Source organism: Mya arenaria, chromosome 4 (genome assembly GCF_026914265.1).
Source record: "Mya arenaria isolate MELC-2E11 chromosome 4, ASM2691426v1".
NCBI lineage: Eukaryota > Metazoa > Mollusca > Bivalvia > Myida > Myidae > Mya > Mya arenaria.
Window position 1 is genome coordinate 25,970,401 of NC_069125.1, and position 19,098 is coordinate 25,989,498.

The window sequence follows — 19,098 nt, forward strand, 5'->3', positions numbered from 1 at the left end:
TTATAAAGCCATTAAATGTTTACTTTTAAAGGTTTATTAAAATAATTTAAATACAGTTTCAGTATTGAGGCACAAGATAACATAATTTGTTTAAATATACTATTTTGATTTTATCATGACAATCAAAAACATCAAATCAAATTGAAACTAGAGCTGTCACAGGAGTGACGAATACCCCCAAATGCCGCCTGGACACATGAATGGCAAACCATTCCTTTGAAAAGAGGCCATAACTCCAACGTTACTGCACACTGCATCTTCTTTTATCATGCATGTATTGTTTGTCCGGAAACTATTTTTCTATTTTCGTAACAGTGCACAAAAAGCTTTACTCCACTGGCCCGATTTTCAATCACAAGCATTGTCTTCACAGAGGCTGCCTATACAGCAAGTTTCATCACAATATCTCATGCCCAATTAAAGTTATGAAGCAGAAACCATTTTTCTATTTTAGTAACAGTGACCTTGACCTTGGCCCCACCAGCCCCAATATCGAACTTGACCTGTATCTTCTGATGTTACACCTGTGTACCAAAAAATGTTCAAATCTGTCAAACCGTTCATGAGTTATCGTCCGGAAACCATTTTTCTATTTTTAGTAACAGTGACCTTGACCCCACCAGCCCCAATATCGAACTTGATCTGTATCTTCTGATGTTACACCTGTGTACCAAAAATTGTTCAAATCCGTTTAGCCTTTCATGAGTTATCGTCCGGAAACCGTTTTTCTATTTTTAGTAACAGTGACCTTGACCTTGGCCCCACCAGCCCCAATATCGAACTTGACCTGTATCTTCTGATGTTACACCTGTGTACCAAAAAAAATTCAAATCTGTCAAGCCTTTCAATGTGTATTGAACTGTTTCATTGAAATCGTACGATCCCACGTATCTACTTTTCTTAAACATTCTGTAATGAGGACTTGTTGAACCCTGCATGCAATCATGAAGTTGAATTAAAGACATAATTATATGCCCCTGGAATTGAGGCTATTTTTATTATCCTTTTGGGTTCTTAAGGTGAAAAAATGCTACTGGTAAAGTTTGATTTTAAAGAAACAAAATGTTAAGTTTGAATACTTTCAATGTTTTCACCGAGAGTTTTTTTTATATAGACAGTATGATATAAAAAAAATGAATTAATAAAATTGCTATGTAATCATACTAAAAATTTGTTTTATTACCTTACTCTAATATATCATAATTGTAGTGTCACAATGGTATTATTTGAAAATGTCATCCATGCAAAAATATAAAAATGGTTAATCAATATAACATAGAAATATCTTTATGTTAATATCGAAAATGCACTAACACTTTGCATCCAAATGATGGATGTCTAACCTTAAAGTTTTTTGTTCAATATTTTTTACGTGTAATTTAGAAGCAGTGTGGAATAACTAAGTCTGTGAAATCGAAGATAATCAATTAAAAGTTAATGTGTTATTAAAAAAACTGTAACATTTAACAGTTGATTTACGGGGCGGGAAGTTTTTTGCCAAGTCCGGAGGCAAGGACGCTATGGGCACGTTACCCGTGATGGGGGACCTACAGACAATTCTAGATAATGAGCTGAAAAAATCTCGTCAGCTTCAGGAACAACTGGACAGGCTTCGAGCGGAAAACTACAAGCAGGCAAATGAGTGTAGGTTTTGGTGGATTCAAGTAAAAGGAACTGCATCCAATACTTGAATTCTTGATACTTGTCAGGGGTACTTGATCCGCATGTTAGTTATTGCACTTTTCTATTATATAATTGAAAACACTCTCCAATATTGTACATGGCAATTGATAGTACCGGTAACTGTTTCATGCTGTATCAAAAACATTATCAGTTATGCTGCTTTCATTAGTTCCAACATATTTAATTCCTGAAGAAGTACAATTGACAGCATGAATTCAATACAAACACATAAGAATTTAATCGGAAGCTAAACACTTCTTCAATATAAAAAAGTTATGTTAATTATCTGGTTGTCTATTGCACTCTGATGGACTGTGTTATCATGTGTTTGTGCAAATTCAGTCAAAAGTATTTAAAGGATTTCATGCTTGGCCTGAAAACTACTTACCGGCTTAGGAGTGTAGGTTACAGCAATCTATTTAAATACGATTAAAGAACATACGGTACATGTGTATACCTTCTACTCAGCTCTTTCTTCATTTTCAGTGTTGAAGCTAAAGGGAACTCTAAGAGAGAAAATGGTTGCGGATTCTACTAACATGATGACCCCGAATATCAAAGCCCTGGTCCAAGTGCTTATTCGAACCCCAGCCCCACATCAGACCAGTGGCAAACCTCTATTGACCCCTAGCGTGAAGAAATCCCATCAGGTAATAAAATAAGCTTATAGCTATCACCTTGTTCCATACACTGTTTTCTAACTTAATTTTGTCTGGGATGATATAGTTCAAGGCCCTGTTTCAGAAAAGATTGTAAAGCTTATGATTGAAACTTTCTAAGCATTACTCCATATTTGGCTTAAACTGTATTGCAATAAAAATGAAAACAACATTACTCCGTATTTGGCTTAAACTGCATTGCAATAAAAATGAAAACAGCATTACTCCGTATTTGGCTTAAACTGCATTGCAATAAAAATGATAACAGCATTACTCCGTATTTGGCTTAAACTGCATTGCAATAAAATGAAACCATCATAAGTACATGAAATGTATAGATTTTGCCCATTTCTAAAGGGTTGTCCCCAAGCACACTTTTGCAGAGTATGGCTTACATATATCTTACTGAATTGGGCCCCTGAATAAATCCTGAAATTAGGATTGAAAGCTTTTAATTTCAGACTATTATCAAGTTGTTATGTTTGTTGTTTGGTGAACATTTGCATTGAGTAAGTAACAAGTACCTTGAAATGTAGATCACTTGCTTTGAAACAATGTTAACAGAGGTCTCGGCCCCTTAACCTTCCCTACTTTAGACCTGAATCCATCCCTCATACTCAAACAATACAATACTGATTTATTACATTTTTTCCAGGCACTTGCATTGTCATCTGCTCCAACGCCACAGCGGATTCAGCACAAGATTCCGCACCGGTTTGTGACTGGGCTGAATACAAGAGCCACCAAGTGTGGTGTGTGCCTGGGTAGTGTCCCCTTTGTGAAACAGGCATCCAAATGTCAAGGTAGCTCTAAATATGTTAAAATTGTTTTTCCTTTTTTTACTTTCTATCTATTGTTCTGGTATATTTATATATACTAGTAACTACAGTATATGCAAGCAGATTTGTTAATTCAAACTGTATAACGCATGTTTCCTATATTTCTTATCAGACTGTATGTTAATACTGAATTTTTATTATTTTATTCCCTTTCTGAAAGAATGTTCCATGGTATGCCATGTGAAGTGTTCTAACATTGCCCAGCCAGCGTGCGGCCTCCCCACGGAGTATGTCCGCCATTTCACCTCCATGATGGATAAGGGGCCAGCCCTGTTGCCTAGCAACACTGTGGGATCCCCTGTGGAAGGGGGCGAAGAGGGGATTTCAATGACTGGCTGGCTCAAGGTACCAAGGTAGGGTTGATATATGTCAAGTTTCTCACTTAGCTCTTACTTTATGTCTAAGGGGCCAGCCGCGTTGCCAAGCAACACTATGGGATCCTCTGTTGAAGCATAGTTAATTTATTATTTTGGTGCTTAAGTTGTAGTTGTTGTGCAAAAAATCTTAGACAGGACTTAAGCTCCATTAAAGATTTGCACTTGAAAAGGAGCCTTTTGCACATGTGTATGTATCAAGGATAAGATATACATTGCGAGGCCATCTTATTAATAATTACAACCAAGTACATATCATTCAAAAAGTTGTATTTACGATACACTGGCTAACATTCGTTGAAAAGATGGCCCCTGCTATACTTGAAGATGGTTGATAGATACAGTCTATAATTATATTTGAAACTATTAAAGGAGCAGTAAGCAGCCTGGGTGGGAAAGACGCTATGCCAAAATGGAAGGCAACATACTTCTCCTCTTCTACGAGGATAACGACGCCAATCCATGCGACACATTTGACCTTGTCCCCCCTGAGACAGATGTTACTGTACACAGCGCAGTCAGTGCTGCAGAGTTGCCGAGTCTAGCAAATAGTGACCTGCCATACGTGTTTAGATTGGAGCATGAGCCATTGACGACATGTTGGCCGGGCAGGTAGGGTTTATCAGTTCTATAGAGGCTATCTGCATATTTTATGTACATAAAGGTCATTTTATCAGCAGATTGTTGTATGAAAACTTGCAAGAATATGTTTGTGAACAAATTTAGTGGTGATTCAGATTTAAAAATGAACACCCAACATGATACTAACCTTTTAAGCGTTTTTCGTAAAACATGCTTGCAAACTAATAAGATAATTTATCTGTTGAACTCAGTTATCAAAAATAGCACAAGCCTGCAAGCTTGAATCAATCCCAGGCTTTTAAAACTTTGAGTTTTGTTAAACATTTTTATATTCCAGTAAATCTTAAAAGTAGATGACTAGTAGTTTTTTTTTGTCATCTTGTTAACATTATCTGTAGTAATCACAGCAGTTGATCCCTACCATTGTATTTCAGGGTTCTTTATCTTATGGCCCCGGGATTCCCTGAGAAACAACAGTGGGTGGCGAGCTTGGAGGCCGCCATCAAACACCTCCAGATGGGGGACAAAGTTAAACGCTCAGTATGTGAAATTTAAAGAATTCTGCAGTTGTTGTATCTTTAATTAATAGGGAATGATGCAGTAATGTTTGTCCCTACATGTCTTTTGAGTGCAAATACTTCTGAAGGACATTGCCGAGCAAACTAAGAATTCCACAATATTTTCAAAATGATTTGCATATGTAATTGGAATGTATTACAAATATTATGTATGTTTATCAGCACTGTTTTGTATTGTAGAAGATGGAGATGACCACATTACTGGACCTGAGCGGAGATCAGAGACTGGAACTCAACTGTTCACTGCTCCTTAGCAAGCAGGTAAATAATTGTAGGAATGAGTGAATAATTGCTTTCTGTAATATAATCATGTTGTTACATACATTTACATTGTATAGGTATGTATCAGGAAAATGTAGCTGTTATCTGAATTTGCACATGATTTGTGTTAATAATAAACCTAGGTTTAGAGAAGAGACTGGAGCTTGAATATTCACTGCTCCTTAGTTAAACAAGTGGGATTCAATGGTTGTTTACTGAAATGTATTGTTTGTAACATGGTTCATTTCCAATTGATGTTACTTGGGGCAGACAAGGCTATGTTTGCGTTGAATAATACCAGAGGTCCACCCGTTTCCACAAAACTGAATTTAGTTTTACACAGGTCTAGCATTTCTACTAAAAAAAAAATAAAAAAATGTTGTATTTCCAGTTGATGTGACTTGGAGCAGATGAGGGCATATTTGCAGTAAATGTTACTTAAATTTCCCCTGTTCTTACAGAACTGAACACTAATTTGTACACCTTTAAAGTTTTACAATTGGAATTTTTGCTTAAATATTCCTAAATTTTTCTTGTGTTTCCAGTTAACGTTACTTGGAGCAGATGAGGGCCTGTTTGCGGTGAATGTAACACGTGATCCTCCTGTTCTCACAAAACTGAACACCTTCGAGAGCGTCCACCACCTTAAGTTTATTCCTCAACTTAGCCTTATTGTCCTTATTATGGGTAAGTTAGTCCTTAAGTTTATGGTTGAGATTGAGCGATTTCTTCAGAAAATTTCTTTTAAATTAATATTTGTACATCCGTTTACAATAATGCCTGTAATGGCTGTGTTTGCAACTGAACCAATCATAGGATGAATCGATTAACAGGATTAAATCTATTGAAATATTACTGTTACATATTCTAAGGGTTATTCCAGTAAAACATAAAACCCATGGGGGGAGGCAATTATTTTCATAGTATATGGGTGGGTGTCTTTTTTCGCTAATTTGGACCCCAAAGGAGTAAAGTTGCTTCTGTAGGGTGATGGCATAATTTAGAAGTGCCTTCTCCACATGGGTAATATGTTGAAATGGAATAGCCCTAATATGATACTAGATAAGAGAGTAATTGTTGTGCTCATTGGAATGAAACATCATTGCAGCTACGGTAGATAAACATTTAAAACAATTTTTAAGAAATATAAGTAACTGTAAAAGATAAATCCGAACCTGGCCTAATAACCACAAAATATGATTATGTATGCTAATGAATTCTTATGTTAACTTGCCAAGTTCAATTGTCTGGAGATTATTGATTTACTCTTACCTTCACATTTTAATATTAGTCTTACTTGAACAATTGCTAAGGGCTGTTCCATTTAAACATATAACCACATGCGGAAGGCACTTTTAAAATATACCATCCCCCTACAGGAGCAAATTTACCCTTTCGGGGTCCAAATTAGAGAAATAAGACACCCACCCATATACTTTATATAATAATTGCCTTCCCTTGTGGGTTACTAGTATATGTTTTACTGGAATAGCCCTAAAATGAAATTTGTAAGATCATACATATTGATATACAAGTGATGTGTATTTTCTTGTTTCAGGCAAAGATCGACGTATTCTCACAATTGACAAGAAGCTCATTCAGTTACGCCTGGGGCAGTCAAGCGGGGAGGAGACCCAGCCTGTCCACCATAATGTTGTCAGTGATGTGGTCGGGTGCACGGTGTTTGACGTCGGGATGTGTGGGGACGCGGTGTACATGGTGGTCGGCATGACGGAGAAGATCCTAGTCATGAAGTATAACCCTGAGCTGAGGCAGTTTTGTGTTAGGAAGGTGGGTTTTAAGATGTTAGCAGGTTTCAGTTTGATTTTTCTTCCGTTATGCTCTACATTGAAAATGCATTTTTATAGGTACATGAGGATTTTTTTGTGGTTTCCCAGCGGAGCTAATTTTTTAAGGCTTAAAAATACCAAAGTTTGGGACTTGGAAAGTTTTGCAATTCAAAGACCTGCATTGAGAGAAAACAGTGAAACTACATTTGAGCTTACGCATTACAGTTGTATATAAATGTGTTGAATATTAAGTGTTCTACATAAATAAGCTTTTCCTGTTGAACAACTGTTTCAATCTTCCCTTCTAGGAGTTATCCTCAATGGAGCCATGCAGCTGTGTAATCGTCGTGGAGGGCTTTGCCATCATTGGTACTGACCGATTCTACAAGATCAATCTGGATCATCCCAGTTTGCTGGGTAAGAATGTTTTTAAGATAAGGTTAGAGTAGTTTTTGTTGGTGTTTCTGAATATTTATGTCGCCAGCGATGGATAGCAGAATCATAGTGATGACTTTGTCAGGCGTCAACCCCGATACACCTTCATTTCTGATTAATTTCTTTTGGATGACTTGCAGAGTCATGGTAAGTAATTACATTACCGGTAGTCATGGGAAGTACATGACCCCTATTGAATTTGGGGGTCAAGGTCATGGTTATGGTGACCTTTACTTGTAAAAGTATGGGCACTCCTACTATGAGACAATTCTGATTCACAGATTTCTGGAGTGACCCTGGTTGATTAATGAGCTCCTGTATAAAAAGATAGTGTATCAATTAAAATGAAATGAAATGAAATCTCTTAAAGGGACTCTGGTTCACATTCTATAGAGCCAGAAATAAAAAAATATATACTGTGTGGTTTGTAACAAAACTAGTGTAACAATGATAACACTTCATAACATGCTTATAAAAGAGCTTTATTGTTAACAAAAGCCACATAATTTTTTTTTTTTTTTGTGGAATAGCGTAAGAAACACTGTTGAACATTGAATGATTTTAGGCTAAAAATTACAGAATTCTGTTGAAATTAGTATCCGTCAGTTGCTGTTCAGTGCTCTGTCAATAAAAGTAGGTAAACTTAATAGATTTTAAGAAGGTTGAAAACATCGTAATCAATGTAAAATCTGAGAACAAATAAATGTGAGATTTTATTAAAACAGGTATTTCTCTTGATTCAAACTAATTACCAAAAAATTGAAAGAAATCAAATCATCAGACGCTAGGAAGATTCTAGGTTTTGTCTTTTAGATAATATATGTGTACTATGTATCTATGCTTGTGTTTTCAGAGTTTGTGGACAAGAAGGACAGCTCCCTGGCATTTGCTGCATTTGGAGCGGCCACCCATCACAGCTACCCTCTGGCTGTGGTGCAAGTTTCACCTGAAGGCCTGCCATTAGAGTTTCTGCTCTGTTTCCATGGTAACCAAACATTTAAATATGCCATGTGATAAATTATGTCATATTTGCTACGTTGGAAGGCAAAATTTTGCTTAAAATGAAGACTTAATACAAAGATAACTTTTCTTCAACTAAACCATTTAAAATGAAACAAAGGGCAGTCTGTGCCCCTGAAAGAGCCCATCCTTCGTTTTATGACTGGAGTTTGATTAGGTGATTAGTTTCATCAAAAACTGACAAACCCCTTTCCAAAATAATGTTTTGATAGTGTTCCATCAGACGGCTGTGTTGTGAAAAGGTTTGTTGAAGTGTTTTAAGAAACTTAACTTTCAGTCAAAGTCTGGTAAAAGACCGAAGGCGGGGCTCTTTCAGCGGCATAGACTGCACACTGTTTCATTTAAAATAGTGAAGAAATAGTGAAATGATCTTTGTTTAAAGTCTTCAATCGAAGCAAAAAGTTGCCTTCCGACATAGCATTTATGATGCAATTTATCATGTGGTTTACACACACTGTTTTAGGTTATAGCATGATCATTTAATAGCATTGGCTGTGTTCAGAGAAAATATATAACTAGTGTAATAACTTTTAACGTGACCTCATAAATTAATAGCATTGAAAATGTTCTAGCAATACAGCCATTTGTTATATATTTAGCGCTGTAAAATATAAAATTAGTTTTTATGGTATAAATACAATTTTGATATAAATAGAATAAATTTCATATTGAATGACCATTCACGTAATAACCCCAAAATGAATTGACGAGACAAGTTTATGGTACTGCTCTGCAGGATTGATCATTGTAACCGCCCATTTTCAGAGTTTGGTGTGTATGTGGACAACAAGGGAAGAAGAAGCCGTCCCGCCGACATGAAGTGGAGCTGTCTACCTCTTTCTCTAGGTAAACACTCATTTTAGCAAATATTTAAACTTCTTTCAATCAACTCACTAACAGACTTTATGTTTGCAACAATTGTTTTCAAAATTACGTTTGTGTTGACCATCTGTTTCAGAAAGAAATTTTATTATGGTTCCTCATATATCTTCATAAAAAGCAATGTCATGTCACAGCTGATCATATAGTTGTTGATCTCTGCCAGTATACTGTACTAGTAGTGAGTATACAGAACCAGCTAAATATAGTCAGAAATAGTCATTCATTACCGTTACAGTGACCCATATTCCATCCAATGCTTTATTCACACGTATTTCATTATCGTGATACAGTATATGAACTGCATATTATATTTACCAAGGTCTATCAGAAGTCTTTCTGATGAAATTTATGTTCTGTACTTGATAATGTATTACTTTCTTCACAGCGTACAAAGAGCCATTCCTGTATGTGACATATTTCACCAGTGTCCAAGCCATCACTGTCCCAGCCAGTAAGCAGGAAATCAGGTAGGCTAATAGCTCAGTGTTTTTTTCTTTTCTTCAGATTAGCTCTGAAGCAAACAGCTAGACAGATAAGTTCTTGTACATCTTAAGTCCACTATTTTGACCATTTTCTTGTTGGATACAAACATTTGTATTGGTATTTAGAATGATTTGTTATATTCAATAATTAAAATAATTCCAGACATGTGAACCTCTGGCAATGTCAGAGCGGTAGATTTGGGTCTCCAAGCCAGTAGATTGGGTTCAAAAGTGTAAGAATTTTTCAATCCCTTAAATTTTCAGTAAAAAAAAATTATGGATACAATGTAAAGAAATACCTGATGGTTGTGACTATTTTAAGATTTTTGGAAATTACGCTTTAAAAAGATCATGGTTCACTAATTCAGTAACACTGGTGTTTTACTCTTAGGTACAAAGTCTAGAATAGGTAGATGAATGAAACAAACATATTCATTTTAATGCACTATTATGTTTAACTCATTTGACATAAATGGTCAAAACAAAACAAAAGCGTATGATTTGTGCACCGATAATAAAATAGGTGCCTTGTAAAAAGGGGTTTTAAATTGATAGTAAGGTGGCCACAAATTCCACAGTTAAATAAAAAAAAGGTCAAAATATTTTTTTATCTGTATACAAATTATATGCATTTTTGTTTAAAATGTTTCTTTTGTGCATCCATCAAGACTTTTTACCTTTGAAGCTTCTCTCTCACAGATTGACCCTTTTGACAATTTTTTTTTATTTAATTGTCTTTTAATGAACCAATTTTGGCAGAAATATCTGGAAACCAGTGGATATACTGGTTACATAATCAGATCAAAGTTTTTAACGTTAGTGTTCGAAAATTGAAGTTTATGGCTAAAAGTGTTACTATTAAATGCTCAAAGAAATATGAGTATTTCAGCATAAAACATAACATTTCGAACCTAAATATGAAAAGCTGCTATCTGATATTTTGTCCTCAGTCTTATATCACTGGTTTCCAGACCTTTACGCAAAAATTGGCTTGTTCAAAGACAAAAAAAGAAAAAAAGTCAAAATGGTTCATTTGTGAGAGTGCAGCTTTAAGGAAGTAATTTTTAGCCTTGTCCTTATTTAAAAATATCTAGATGCTAACTGTTCACAAAATGCTAGGACCAACAACATATACCAATTTGAATAATGATAGTTACGGATTAAGTATTCATTGCTATTCCTACAAAAAACTTATGACTAAGCTGAGATTCTTTCAATATTACAGGGGCAAGCAGACATCTGTCGACCTTGTGGGACCTCGATACCTGGGCGTGGCTCTGAAACCCTGCACGGTATTTGTGGGTTCGAGTAACGGGGTGACCACCCAAATGCTCAGTCTACGGGGCAAGGACGGGACCATAGAACTTCCTATGGGCAAAGAGAATAGATTAGGGTGAGTGTTTTAGTAAAAAAAGATGGTTTTGAATACAAGAACCGGGTATGGTTCAACATTTTAATCTAAACAGGCTATTTCATTTGCAATGAAGATGCCGAGTGGAGACTTGATTATGGCAATGTATTTTTTTTATTGAAACAAGAAATATAGTTAAAAAAATGTTATCCATGGTTCTTTGAGTGACTGATAGCGTAGGGCCATCAATTTTAGTTATTTTGTTTCTCAAATTCTTTTAAAATCCAAATAAAATAATACCTGTAAATTTATGTTAATCTGTACGAACATTTTCTTCAGGTTGTTAAATAATTACATGCTATACACTATGTTTCAGTATACGATCGGCCAAGAAAGGTGACAGTTCGAAGAGCCAAACCTACAACGTTAACAAGTACAAGTCTCCTCGTCTGTGTCGACGCCTGTCCCTCACCTCCATCGATAGTAACAGCAGTGTTTCCTCATCATCCACGGTGTCCAGCTATAGCAGTGTTCAGACTGAACTTTAGTTATTGTTAAAGTTTCCTACAGTGGCTCTCACCTCCATTGACGGTAACAGCAGTGTTTCCTCATCGTCCACGGTGTCCAGCTACAGCAGTGTTCAGACTGAACTTTAGTTATTTTTAAAGTTTCCTACAGTGGCTCTCACCTCCATTGATGGTAACAGCAGTGTTTTCTCATCATCCACGGTGTCCAGCTACAGCAGTGTTCAGACTGAACTTTAGTTATTGTTAAAGTTTCCTACAGTGGCTAGAATTGGCATTAATAATGTACAGACTGATCTTTAGTATCAAGAAATACAGAAATAAATGGTGGTCAAAATGACCTACACCATTGTCTCACATAACTTGCAAATGGCCACAAATACACACAGTTATGTCTGAAGAGCTACCAGGTATATTTATTATCAAGATTGACTTTTGCATTAACCTATTGTAATTACTGTATAAAATTATAGGTTTAATTGTTGTAATATTTAATTTGAATTAAAATTAACTTCATATGCCTCAAATTTACCAGTAATAACAGGGTTATCTGGTAGGATAAAGTTAAGATGTATTGCAGATGATTTTGTTAATGGACATGTAAGGGTTATATAATTTGACATTGTTGTGTAGTTTTTTTCTAATGGGCTATATTTAAATGTTTGAGATCAAGTGCATGTTTTACCAGTGTGTTCTTTTGGCTTGCATGCATGTTTAATTTATCCAATACAGCCAGTAAAAGTATGTTTTGGATAATAAGCCATTTCATGTTTCTTGTTTATTGTGAATATCTTTAAACCACTTCTGTGTTCAAGCTTTGCCTTGTATGTAATGAAATTCGGCTAACTGCTGTTCTAACTATACAGAAACTTTCTGAGTGTATTGTTGTGCATGGTTAAATGGCAAAATTCTTACAGGAGTATTTTTTTCTCAAAGTATCTCCCTAAAAGTAGTCGTACACTTTCTCTGAATATTATGTATGTATGTATTATGACTTTATCTTAAATTATTTTTTTCTTTTAATTCATTTTTTTTATTCCTTGGTATCATATTGTTGTTGTCTTCTCCATTTCGTAATGCTTTTAATGGGTATCTCTTGTGTATATTGTGCCTTATTTATAATCATTATAATGTCATATTTGTTTAAGACGCAATACAGACCTATGAATGTCATCGTGTGTCTGTTTTTGGAATAAACACTTCATACCAAAACTTTTTTATTGGTTCTGATGACATCAAAGTATCAAGCCTATTTTTGGCAACAATGTTTGCTCACTGATGATGTACAAAGTCGAAAAAGAAAGCGCAAAGTGGAAAATATTACTTATCAATTTATCTTTCAAAACTCACAATTCTACATATGGCAAAGAGTAGGTTGTGGATAGAAGCACAATCATTAAAGTGACACTCTTTCTAACTTAAAATCAATACACATGTCTAACAAACATAAGTTTTGAGTGATAAACCTTTAACTACATTCTAAATAATGCATTTAATATGGAAAATATTTATTACTGACAACAATATTATAACCGTATATTTGATAGCTGAAAACGCACAAATATTAAATGTCTGGTGAGTGCTAAAAGCTTTACGGCGATCAACTATCGTCTCATAAGGTAGAAATACTGTGTTCCCTGCACATTTCTTTTAAATTAAACACAGTATCCTTCATAAGAACCACTGTTTTAGATATGTATTCATCCTTTTGGGTAAATTAAAACAATTGTATTACAGTAATTGTGGTACATCTTATTTAGGAGTTAGAGTGCTTCTTTAACACTTTAGCTGAATGTTTAGAGGATTTGTGTCTATCAATATTATGGAATAAAAGAGCTTTTGCATATAACTTGGGAAGAGAAGCGCAAATTGTACAGGAAGCCACCACAGACCGCAATATCCACTGCAAAAATAAGTACAGTACAGTTTGGTGCATAAGTTGGGAAAATCACAAGGATATGCTCCAGACAAAATCAGTTTAAAAGTGAAGGGCGTTTAAACTCTCAGAAGAGTTATGGTTCTTGTGCACTGCACTCCTCTCCAAAATGATCAGGGGTTATCTTACCAACGCATGTTTCCTACGATCGCTTTTTCAAATAATATTTCTGAGTAGACATACCTTCTAAGGGATTTAGCCAGGTTTTAAGAAATGACAGGGTGCTGCAGAAAAGGGACAGGGCGCTTAGGAAGAAATGGGCAGTGAATAATTTAAACATTATAAATTTGACCGAAAATGTTGGAAATTGTGTTCAGTTGAAGTCATAGTAGGTTTCAATTGCCAAATGTTTCAAGTGAATATATTTTTAATCAAAAATAAAAAAAATATATTTTACAGTCTTAAGCATTGAATTATATGAAGACGGAGGAGTGCACATGCTGATCGCCATGAGGGCAGAAGAGTACTTCCAAAAAAGGACAGGGTGCAGTACCCGTCCTTAACTCTTTAGCTAAAACCCTGTTATCTATTTCAAAACAACGAGCTTCATTGGTCAGTTTATATTTGATTTTGCTATAATAAAGTTGAATTAAATTGATGATACAGACATATTTAAAGCTGCACTCTCACAGATATACGGTACCGTTTTTACAACTTATTTATTTTTTGTCTTGGAAAGAGCAAATTTTTGCGTAAATATCTGCAAACCAACAATAAAAGATTGCTGACAAAAGATCGGATCGCAGATTTTGAAAATTACTGTTTTATTGCTTAAGCCGTTAATTATTGTTAAAGAAAAATGCATAAAACAACAATTTTTGAACTGAAAATAAAAATCTGTGATCTAATTTTTGTCTGGTTTCTATGCATTTTTGCATAAATTGGCTCGTTCCAAGACAAAAAAATAAAAAAGTTGTCAAATCGTACAATCTGTGAGAGTGCAGCTTTAACAGAACACCTTGATTTTGTCATACGCTGGAAAGTCCCCAATATGTGAATGAGGTTTGAAGTTTGGGAAGAGCACCAAATGCAACAGAGAAAAAGGAACCAGCAAAAAACTTTAAACAACATATTTATTCAACAACAAATCAATAAAAATAATTTGAAAAATAACTAGAAACGCCTCAATGCGACGAAACCAGGTTTTTGTTATGGGCAATCAGAAATTATAGCCAATTAATTTGTTGTATGAGCAAGTTCAATCTGCAGCTTCATATAAGCTATATTCACACTAAGATTCATCACTATCCATCAATTCTAACTAAGTTGTTGGGCAGAAAAACATTTTTTCTATTTTTAGGAACAGTGACCTTGACCCCACCTCCCAAGCTAGCTCTTCACATAAGCTACCTTCGCTCTAAGTTTCATCAATATCTATCAATGCTTACTAAAGTTATTGGGCAGAAACCATTTTTCTATTTTTAGTAACAATGACCTTGACCCCACCCCCCTCAAAAGAAATTCAAAGCTTGCTCTTCACGTAAGCTACAAGTACCTGCACACAAAATTTTGTCAATATATATATCAATCCTAACTTTAGTTATTGGGCAGAAACCATTTTTCTATTTTTGGTAACAGTGACCTCGACCTTAGCTCCACCCCCCTCAAAAGCAATCCCAAGCTAGCTCTGTACACAAGCTACCTACACACCAAGTTTTATCAATATATATCAATGCTAACTTAAGTTATTGGGCGGACACCATTTTTAAATTTTTAGTAACAGTGACCTTGACCATTTTTCTATTTTAAGTAATAGTGACCTTGACCTTAGGCCCTCCCCACTCAAAAGCAATCCCAAGCTAGCTCTTCACATAAGCAACTTACACACCAAGTTTCGTCAATATCTATCAATGCTAACTAAAGTTATTGGGCAGAAACCATTTTTCTATTTTTAGTAACAGTGACCATGACCTTAGCCCTACCCCCCTCAAAAGCAATCCCAAGCTAGCTCTTCCCATAAGCTACCTACACACCAAGTTTCATCAATATCTATCAATGCTAACTAAAGTTATTGAACAGAAACCAATGTTTGACGCCCGCCCGCCCATCCGCCCGCCCAACGACAACCTCATTCTAATAACCTGGTTTTCGTTGAAAACCTGGTTAAAAATAATGCCTGTAATAAAAAAGTAATGCCTGTAATAATGAAAAATGTCCAAATGTTCTTAAAATGCCCTCTGTTATGCTCGTATTTTCTAATGTCAAATTAAATATAGACTCATTGAATAGACCATTTTCTAGACACTCATAATTATTCCCACAAAAAGGTTGAAATGTAATTTAATGCAAGATTGAGAAATGATTTAGCACTCGGGTTAACATTTTAAAGAGACTTTTTTTAAAGGGTACTTGAACTTTATGAAAGACACCAGATAAGAAAAGTCAGCCCTAATATGCAAAATGAAAATGTTCCTGAACATTCAACAAAATCGTCAGGAACTCTCTTAAATTTTAAAAATATTGTGTTTATTCGAAAACTTCTACATGGAATAAATATAAATATTCTAAATAAATACAAACTAATGTCATAAATTTATGAAAAAAAAAGTTGATGTTAATGTATGTCAACATGCACATGAAACAAGACTAATAAACAAAACAAAAACAATACAAAGGGGTTGAACAGTAACAATAAAGTACAGAATTAAAAACACATGTACATGTAACAGCCTCAAAGATGTATACTCGCTAATACTCTCATAAATCAGTCATTGGCTACCGTACATGCCATTCTAGACGTGCCCTACCGTACATGCCGTTCTAACCGGGTACTACCGTACATGCCATTCTAGCCGTGTTTTACCATACATGCCATTCTAGCCGTGTTTTACCGTACATGCCATTCTTACAGTGTTTTACTGTACATGCCAATCTTACAAAGTTCTACTGTACATAGTCAGTTCAACCCCTGTTGATACACATGGTATATGTTTCGTAGTCTTCAAGCTTATGCTTCTGCCAATGAGATTCTCGAGCTCGCATATGAGTGTGGCAAGTTGACACCTGTTCGTGCAGTAAGTATTCTAACGTAAGGGGGGTACTAACTGTTGTCTCCTCCTGAAATGGAAATATTCAAATAATGAAATTAGTTTCATTGTAGTCACTAAACTGGGAAGCAAATAAAAATAATAATGTTTAACTGTACATTTATAAGAGTACACTGTCTTGATATAATAAACACAGAGTTGGACAACAGGGTGGGTCTTGTATTTACAAATACTTCCAATATTTTTTTATCTCATTAGTTTCATGTTCTCCCTCCGTTCTATATTTTGGAATAATTCAGGTTATGTTTGAGGTGCCTTGAATGTATGGCTAGTTTCAAACCAACAGCTGCCCTGACTATACAACAAGAATACCACAAGCGGTTGCCAGTGATTGACATTGGTTCTCAAGTCACTGAAAGCAAATGTGTTAGTCAGATGCACGGGTTCTTGTCCAATACATGCATACCGTCATATATGTGTAAAACGTTTTGTATTAATCGACTTTTATCGAGTTAACGATTTTCAACTTTTAGTCAATTAGGGATTTTGCAAGATGACTATAACAGTGACACCAAGATCACCAAGGCAGCGATTATTACAAAACATTGGCTCGACTAGCTAAAAAGTACTTACCATTTACTGGAAGCATCTCAATAGCATTGCCTTCCTGTAGTGGGGTGGCTTGTTCCACGTCATCGTGTTTTTCATGACGTTGCCTTTTTCTACAGCTGCAGGAAAAATAAAACAAAACGATTTTATCAAGTTCTTTAGTTAGTGACAAAATGAAAGGCGAAGGTAATATTTAAGAATTTTCCATGTCCAGATAAGGAGTTTAACAATTTACTTCTGATCAGCTTGATCGAGATAGCATCTGTCTTGTTAAAATATGTTTGAATCGTCCCCTACCTAAACCACCACTTATTTCAGTAAACAACTACTACACGCCATTTTTAAGAACATACTATGAATTCTGGTTTATAAACAACTCTCATATTTTATTTCAAAATATGACACGAATACTGCGGAATCGTACGAGACATAATAATTACAAACAGGTGGGGAAAAAAATCCTCCAACGCAACATGCCAAGCACAAAAGCAAGTTGTGTCGGGATAATAAAAGCCCTAGTATTATTCATTTAAACCAATTGGTAAGCATTGAGTATGGTGAGTCCATACTTCTGGTATCATTGATTTGAACAATACGCCTCTCTGTTAAACACTTTTGTCACATTATATATTTGAGAATCAATAGTATGTAAAGTAAGAATTTGGAAGGACACTTACTAATTTACAATATTAGTTTCATTTCTTTATGAATGAAAAACTGCTCATATTCTTTCCATCAGTTCACTGAGCACTGAGTGAAATAAAAATGGTGCATTCAATGTCAGTAAGCCTACATTATGTATATGTAATAAGTTAAGTACCTAGTACGCAACTTTTGAAGAACTTGAGCGGTCTTTTCTGGACAACTGTAGAAAAGGATGATACCCACAAGAATGAGTACAGTCAGTACGCCACAGAACACTCCAACAATAAGACCAACCTTGTTATCCTCTACTTCATCTGAAATAAACCAATGTAATACATACATGTTTAATAGTGTGGTACGACGAAAACAAGTATAATTGTTTTTTAAAGGCATTTTTTGATTTTACCAATGTATTGATATTCCAAAGATACTGTGGGCGGTGGTTCCTTTTGACGGTTTTGTCCACCAAGATATGTTGTCTTTGGGAAAACATTTCAAAATTACGTTCTTTGTTACATAACAACATGTATGGCATTTGTAATAAATGCCCATGTTCCATTCAACCGGTGTTTGTTTTCCTTCACTCCATACTAGTTTGAGTTGCCATACATATATTACATAACCTTGACCTTGGACAATACATAAAATAAGCTATTAAAATACATGACAATTTATTTGAAGGAAAATGTTTACACTTTAACATCATCAATAAAAGGGCTATAAGGCTGATATTTTTACATAGATGATATGACTGTCTATTTTTGTAAACGCATGGTCAGAAATATTTTACTTCTACAACTAACCAAGAGGACAACAGATGGGTGCCAAGTACATACTTATGTCACATGCTTACTGAAATTTCTTATGGTTTTAAATTATGGCCACAGTTTAAGATTTAGCATGACGCACACTTTCATAATGTTTATATTTACAATAATGAACCACCTTTTTTGACACAGACAGTATCCTCATATTTGTTACATGAGCTTTTCTTAACCCATCCCTCGGGGCAAACTGAGCAGTTCTGGCATGGCGTCACCTCGGAGCTGGTGTTTGAGATGGTCTTCCCGTTAACACATTTCTCGCATGCTGTATCATTGTGACTGTTCGCTGTAAGTAAGGAACATTAGGTTGAACTTTGCCCTGTCATATCACCATGGACCTATCAACCGTAGGTCATTTTGCAATAGTGTTTTTGTAGTTATGCACTTGAATTTCCATCCATGACACAATGTCAATACTTTGCTTACCAATACAGTTCATGGAAAACAATGTATGCAGAAAGAGATTTATATCATCATCGTATAACCATTTAAGTACTAAACATGGTAAAATGGACTCAATTCTCAAAATTTGGTCCGAAATAATTATAAAATGAACATAACTAAACCATGGATTTCAAAGGGATCAAAATTGATGTATTCACTTTTTGGGAACAAAGGTTTTGATGAAATCGCCAAA

The 19,098-nt window shown here is 35.2% G+C and overlaps 1 protein-coding gene across 6 annotated transcripts in view; it reads right to left on the reverse strand.

Annotated features, from left to right (window-relative positions):
- The window catches only part of LOC128231821 (tumor necrosis factor receptor superfamily member 16-like), a 126,686-nt gene that overhangs the window by 102,626 nt on the left and 4,962 nt on the right, over positions 1–19,098 (reverse strand). For 5 of the 6 annotated variants that reach the window (XM_052945025.1, XM_052945026.1, XM_052945024.1 and 2 more), the window contains 4 exons: positions 18,583–18,747; positions 17,813–17,951; positions 17,017–17,111; positions 14,452–16,453 (listed from right to left, as the gene is read on the reverse strand). In XM_052945025.1, the coding sequence (XP_052800985.1) occupies positions 16,437–16,453; positions 17,017–17,111; positions 17,813–17,951; positions 18,583–18,747 (416 nt within the window). In that variant the 3' untranslated portion in view covers positions 14,452–16,436. Of the gene's footprint in view, positions 1–14,451; positions 16,454–17,016; positions 17,112–17,812; positions 17,952–18,582; positions 18,748–19,098 lie in introns of those variants that run through there. The other variant, XR_008260443.1, reaches the window with a different exon arrangement.